General features: G+C 35.5%; 1 protein-coding gene across 1 annotated transcript in view; it reads left to right on the forward strand.

Moving 5' to 3' along the window:
* The window catches only part of Polq (DNA polymerase theta), a 170,505-nt gene that overhangs the window by 114,722 nt on the left and 47,978 nt on the right, over nucleotides 1-7,805 (forward strand). Inside the window, exon 19 of the mRNA XM_004642235.2 lies at nucleotides 2,616-2,809. Within this exon, the coding sequence (XP_004642292.1) occupies nucleotides 2,616-2,809 (194 nt within the window). The remainder of the gene's footprint in view (nucleotides 1-2,615; nucleotides 2,810-7,805) is intronic.

Raw genomic sequence — 7,805 nt, forward strand, 5'->3', positions numbered from 1 at the left:
AAAAAAAAATTTAGTACATGTTTTCAGTACATGTAGTTTATATAACTGTCTTGGGAAGTGGGTACCTGTATTACTACCGCTTGTTTCTTTCTTTTAATCCCTTTCTCCTTCCTCACCCCCCAATTGCTTTATATTCATTCTTATATATGTCCTTAATCTTAGCTCGTATTATGGCATGTGATTTTTACATTCATTGAGATTATGAGGTGCTGTACACTGCATATCTTTATTTTACTTTTCCCTTGTTTCCTTGGGCTAGTTTTCTGTTGCTAGAGATCCATCCTCGTCTCCTTCTTCCATCCTTTATTACTATTTGTACTTTGCCTGACTCAAGAGATACCCTGTGGTATTTAGGCTTGTGCATCTCATTTATTTAACTCAACATTATATTTTTCAGGTGCATCCATTTTCCCACAAATTTCTCAAATTTGTCATTTTTTATAGCTCAGTAATATTCCATTATATATACATAACACATTTTCTTCATCCAGTCATCTGTTAATGGGTATATGGGTTGCTTCTAGTATTTAGCTGTCACAAATTGTTCGCTATAAACATTGGTGTGTGCATGTATTGCTAAAGTATGATGTCTTTACCTCTTTGGGGAATATACTTGGAAGATTAGAAGAGTTGTATGGAATTTCTTATTTCAACTCTGAGAAATCTCCACACTGATTTACATAATGGTTTACTAGTTTACATTCCCACCAATAATGAAGGGGGTTTCCATTTTTACCACGACCATGCCACCATTTGTTATTGTTTGATTTCTCAATGACTGTCATTCTTTTCAGAATAAGGTGGAATTTTAGCATGGATTTTAATTTGTGTTTCTCTAATGGTCAGAGATGATTATTTGTATTTTCTTTGGGAAGTGTCTGTTTATTTCTTTTGCCCACTTATTGACTGGGTCTTTAATTTCAGGTGGCTTTTTTTAAAGTTCTTCATATATTCTAGATATTAGTCCTCTGTCTGAGGAGTGGATGGCAATTTTTTTTCTCATTTTATATGTTGTTGCTCAAATTTGCTTTCATTATTTTGGGTCTCTTCTGATTCCATAAGAATTTTAGGATTATTTTCTCTAGTTCTGTGTCTAGTCTGTGTCATTGCTGAGACAAAACACTGAGCACAAAGTCAAAGCAGGAAAAGTTTATTTAGCTCACATTTTTTGACAGTTTCATGGCATAATCAGCTGGCTTCAAGGCAGAGTGGAACATGGTGAAGAGGCAACCACTGATGGAGGTAGAAGACAGCGAAGCAACCAGTGAGAGAGGAAAGGATGGACACACCTCTTTCTGTCCCTTATATTGTATGTAGGCTACTGCATTCACAACCTTAACTAGCCCTGGCCCCCATGACTGCATGAGATTTCGGTGGGAAAGCCTTGTCTTGTCTTCCTGTGCTCCTATATGCATCTGTATTTCTCTCTCTCTATATCTGTCTGTCTATCTATCTATCTATCTATCTATCTTGATTACAAACATGCAGGACATGAATTTCTACTCTGGCTCAAGGCCCCTAAAGTCAGACTCTGACTGCCTACTATTAAAGACCAGTATATCTCGTTTCTGTTTTTGCTTTTGATGGTAGTTGTGAGTGTGCCTGGAGATTTCTTCTGCTAAAGCGAGCAGTACTTCACCAAATGTGTATATGTGGATCTGAGTAAGACAGACTGGGGTTGCTCTAAGTCTTGATGACCCAGTCTGTTGGAACCTGAAATCTTTGGCATGAATTTTTTTCTTAATGATTAAAGACAACATTTGCCACAGTACATGGCTTGTTTTTTCAGCATATTAACAAGTTATATACTAAGAAATGAGTTTTATGGTTAGTTTTAAACATTTCATTTATGGTTAGTTAAAATAGTTTTCTTATGGGAAATAAACAAAATTAAAAAAATAAAATTATTAAAAAGCAAAAAAAGTTTTCTTCAAGTCTTTTCAGAGCCTTTAATATATTATTTTTCATCCTAAATACCCCAAAACTGTATATAGATATTGATACTCAGAATATACAGTGTCTCTCAATTCCATCCATTTTATAAAGCATCTTTAGAATTAATTTAAAGGAAATATATTGGAAAAACTGGTTTAGAATGTTTGCTTTGTTGAAAAATACTAGCAAATATAAAAATACTGATTTTTGTTTTGGGAATTTATTTCTTTACTCTCTGGTAAGAGCACTGGAAAATATAAAACATCCATACTTGGTGCTTCATTGAAACATACATACTATGGGACCAGTAACATTGGAAATAATGTAAGACAATTAACCCTTTTTAGTTTGCTCAACAAATAAGGTGGGCTGCCTTCCTTCTTTCTTCTAAGAGTAGAAGCAGAAACATGATCTTAGGATAAATGTAATGACTTATAATCCAGATTCTTAACAAGATTGCTAGTTATTCTCCTCTATAGACAAGCATAGCAGTGTCATATTTAAGTGACATGGCTTTGCCACCTTTCATTATTGGTTGGAGGATTTTCTTAGGAGCCTGGATCCTGAAAGACAGCCTGGGAAGCATCTCTGGATTGTCACAGACCAATTCTACACAGTTTAAGTAATCACCTAATCACTTAGGTGATGAACTAACAGTTATTGTTGTTGTTTTCTTTCAGATATTTTCTACAAAGTGGAGATGCCATCTCAGTACTGCTTGGCCTTACTAGAACTAAATGGAATTGGCTTTAGTACTGCAGAGTGTGAAAGCCAGAAGCACATCATGCAAGCCAAGCTGGATGCAGTTGAGAAGCAGGCCTATCAACTCGCTGGTCACAGTTTTTCCTTTACCAGTTCAGATGACATTGCAGAGGTGAGGTCATGGGGACAGGAAAGCTAAACAGTACTTTTTTGAGTAAAAGTGATATGTGTTTCCTAAATGTGTTTACCAAAACACCAAAAATCAGTACAAATTAGGCAGAATGGAAATAGAATATTCTAGCAGCTAATTAATAGTTATATGTATATGTATGAGATAGGAAAGTACACTCCTTTTTAATTTTTGAAATGAACACATTTATTTATTTATTTATTTATTTATTTATTTATTTATGGCGGAACTAGGGATTGAACTCAGGCCCTTGCGCTTGCCAGGGAAGTGCTTATTCCACTGAGTCATCTCCCCGAGCCCGGAAAAGAACACTTCTAAAGTACACGCTCCAATAAGAAATTTGGCTGTGTCAGTGGAGAGATTCACTACATAAGATATAATTGAAAAATACAGTGAAATTAAATTTTAAAAAAATTATTGGTGGAAATGATACATTGCCACACTCTTTTCCCTCAAAATACTTCTCCTTATTTCAAACACACTTATTCCCTCACTCTAGCCACTTAATGAAGCTGGCGTGGAGGTTCCTCTGTTGTGTTTTTAGTTGTGCTTTGTAGCAGCTTATTTAAAATATTTAAGTCTCATGATCCTTTTTACCTTGAGAAGAACTAGAAGTCCCATGGTGCCAGATCAATAAATAAGGTGGATGCGAACACCCTATGTTTTTATGAAGCCACCTCTTGATTGCATGGTATTTTGTAGCAATATTCACCATATTTTTGATCACACCATATAAGACACAAAAGAAGAGTTCTGTAACTTGTTGAAAGCAGTCCTAAGACAGGAGTTTATAGCTGAGAATGTCCACATCAGAAAAACAGAGCAAGCCCAATGCATTAATAACTTAATGATACACCTCATGGACTTGGCAAAACAAAAACAATACAACTCCAAAGCTAATACAAGGAAGGAAACTATAAAGATCAGAGTGGAAATTAATGCAATTGAAGTTAATGAAATAAATACAAAGAATCAAAGAGCTGGCTCTCTAAAAGAATAAGCAAAATAGAAAAATGCTCGGCTAATCTTATAAAAAGAAAGATAATACCCTTATCAATTAGAAATGAAAAAGGTAAAATCACAATGGACACCACTAAAATCTAAAAGATTATTAGTAGTAATTACCTCAGAAACTGTACTCAAATAAGTTGCATAATCCAGAAGAAATGGACAGATTCCTAGATATGTATGAAATAATTAAACTAAAAGGATTTTAAAAGTCCAGAATAGTTCTTTTCTGGCTGGAACCATGGAGGGCATCAAAGAGAAGAAAAAGAAGGCTCCTGCTGTTTTAGAAACCCTTAAAAAAAAGCAAAGACATTTCACAGAATTGAAGATAAAGTGCCTAAGAAAGACGTTTACCCAGAAGACGCTTCACAAGGTGAGGAGAAAGCTCATCTATGAAAAAGCCAGGCACTATCATAAGGAGTACAGACATGTGCAGCTGAGATCCGAATGGCTAAGATGGCAAAAAAAGCTGGCAATTTCTCTGTCCCTGCAGAACCCAAACTGGCATTTGTCATCCAGATCAGGGGTATCAGTGGTGTGAGTCCAAAGGTCTGCAAGGTGTTGTAGCTTCTTTGCTTTCGCCAAATCTTCAATGGTACCTTTGTTAAGCTCAACAAAGCTTCAGATAGCATGCTGAGAATTGTGGAACCATATATTGCAGGGAATATCCAAGCCTGAAGTCAGTAAATTGATTAATATACAGGCATGGCTATGGCAAAATCAATATGAAGCAAATTGCCTTTGAGATAATTCATTGATTCCTCAATCTCTTGGTAAATATGACATCATCTGCATGGAGGATCTGATTTATGAGATCTATACTGTAGGAAAATGCTTCAAAGAGGCAAATAACTTCCTGTGGCTGTTCAAGTTATCTGCACAAGGTAGAACGAAGAAAAAGACCACGTATTTTGTGGAAGGTGGAGATGCTGGAAATAGGGAAGACCAGATCAACAGGCTTATTAGAAGGATGAACTAAGGTATCTACCATGGTGTATTTACGATTTGGTCAATTAATAAAGTATCTGCTTCCAAATTGAAAACAAGCCCAGAATAACCTAATAATAGGAAATGAAAGTGAGGCAGTAATTAAAAATTGACCAGTTAAGAATTACCTGAGGTTCGATGGATTCATTGGAGAATTCTACAAGAACTGTAGGGAAGATATAATGCCAATATTCCTTAAATTCTTTGACCAAGTTAAAAGGAAAGGCGTATTGCCAAAGTCATTCTTGGAAGCTAACATTGGCTTGATTCCAGAACTAGATAAAGACTTAACTAAAAAACTATAATCCAGTCTCTTTAATGAACATAGGTTCAAAGATCCTGAACAGGATAATGGCATATATAATATAATTTAAAAATCATCAAAAAGATCATACATCATGACCAAGTAGGATTCATCTCAGATTTTCTAGGATGATTCAACATACCCAAATCCATAAATATATATCACATAAACAGCAAGAGCAAAGATCATGTATATGATCATTTCAACAGATAAAAAAGGCCTTTGACAAAATCCAATATCTGTTCATGATAAAAAAAAGAAATTAGAGTAGGAATAAAAGGACTTTATCTCAATCTGATAAAAGCCATTTGTGACAAACCTGTTTAGGCAAGTGCAGAGGGGTCTGGGGTTGATTCCTGGCACCACATGCTGCACTGGCTCTTCCACCAGGCATGCTGAGCCAGCCACCCATACTGGGTGTGGTGGTGCATGCCTGTAATCCCAGTGCTGGTCACTACAAGTCCGAGCTGTGTAGTGAGACCCTGCACCAAATAAATTCAAACAAACAAAAACCCTACCAGTAATTCTGGGTTTCAGTACAATCAAAATTGGGGCCAACCCTGGAATTTGTGCCCTTGTGGTTCTTCTGATTCTATGAACCACAGCCCAGAACAAACTCCAGGCTAACCCAGATGGTGTTTGATGTTACACCAAACATCAAAACAATGAATGGCTCCTTAGGTCTTCATAGTAAAATGAAGTTTTCCTGGAGAGGTTTTTCTGTTTGTTTGTTTTTGGTGCTGTGAATAGAATCATGACCTCATGCTTACAAGGCAGGTGCTGTGCTTCTGAGCTATATCCCTGGCCCCCAAGAGATATTTTGTATATGAAATTTTCACACTTAATTCTGAGGGAAATTTCTTTTAAAAAAATGAAAACTTTATATTGAAATTACTTCCCCAGATATTTTCCATTTTATCATAAAGACCTTAAAGTTGTGAATACATGTTGAGAGGCTGAGATAGAAAGATTCCAAGTTTGAGCCCAGCCCAGAAAACATAGGCTTTTTTATATGTTTAAAAAGCTTTCTAAATAGTAACTTGAAATGTTTGTGTTGTCTTACTCATAAGTTTGCCTTCATGGGATGATTGCTGAATGCACCCTTAATAATGTTGCATTTTCTCTAGTCTATCATTATATCAGTTTTTTCTTCTATCCTTCTATTCATATACCTTTGATATCTATGCTAAGATTTCCTGAAAGACACAGGCTGCCCAGTTTTAAATTTCAATTTCAAATAAATAACAGAAAATACTTTGGTATAACTATGCTCCATGTCATTAAAACTTAGCTAAGCATCCCGACATTTTATTTTCTAAATGTGGTGGCCCTAATCCCTTTGTGTCTGTGTGTTTATATAACATAATTCTTTTTTTTTGATTGAACTCAGACCCTTGCGCTTGCCAGGCAAATGCTTATTCTACTGAGCCATCTCCCCGACCCCTATATAACATAATTCTAGACCTAAATCTTTATCAGTATTCTTAGTAATTGTTAATATACAATACCTTTCTCTCCCAAGACCATGGTTGTTACCATCCCTACTGTAAACCAGAGTCAGATCCTTCTGTTATCACTGCCATCTTGGGGAGGTACAGACATAGCATTCCCTTTTGTTTCAACTTGTGGGGGAAAAATCTTGTATTTTTCTGGGTTCCTGTTGCATGGAATATTGTTTTTCATCCTTTGACTTTTCATTCTATGAGTTTCTTTGTTAATTAAATGCGTTTCTTGTATGTAGCATATTATTGGATCTTGCTCTTGATACATTCTGCCAGTCTGTCTTTTGTTTGATGAATGGAGACCATTACCATTGATGATTATAGCTGATATGTGTTTTTTGACAGTTTCAAAACAGATTAATAGGACAGTTTCAATAATTAATACATTGCATATTGGTGTCTTCATAGTAGTTATTCATAGTACAAGATGCAGATATGATATCCTGTCCAAACTCTATTAGAACAAATCTTCTCATTGAATTAAGAGAAAGTAGCTGTATATCTATCCTATTTTGTATATACAGATATAAAATGGTACTGATATGTATTGATTTATCCTTGTCATGTTATTTTCCAATTGTTGGCTACCTACCCACCCCCACCTTTTTCCCTGCCTCTGTTTGATTGCCTTGCCTGGTGGATTCCTTCTGTTGGGATTCATGAAGTTCTAGTCCTTGTTATCTCTGCTGGTTTGGTGGTCATAAATTTCCTCAGATGTTCTTTGTCATGGAAGTATCTTTATTTCTCTACCAGTTTTGAAGGATAGTTCTGTGAGGTACATCAATCTGGGTTGAAAGTTGTTTTACCTTAAAATTTGAAATACTTCACCCCACATTCTCCTTGACTTGAGGGCTTGTTCAGAGAAGTCAGCTATGATTCTAATGGGCTTTCCATTATAGGTGATTTTGTTCCCCCTAATAGTTTTTAGGATTCTATTTTTAAAAATTAATTTAATTGAGAAACAAATAGCAATGAGACAGCTTCAAAACAGGTAAGTAGGACAGTTATAATAATTAATACACTGCATATTGTTGTCTTTGTAGTAGTTATTCATAGTACAAGATGCAGACATGATATCTTGTCTAAACACTATTAGTACAAATCTTTCTTCTCATTGAATTAAGAGAAAGTAGCTGTACAACTACCCTATTTTGTATATACAGATATAAAATGATCC

The sequence above is a fragment of the Octodon degus genome, unplaced genomic scaffold (genome assembly GCF_000260255.1).
Source record: "Octodon degus isolate 3935 unplaced genomic scaffold, OctDeg1.0 scaffold00147, whole genome shotgun sequence".
NCBI lineage: Eukaryota > Metazoa > Chordata > Mammalia > Rodentia > Octodontidae > Octodon > Octodon degus.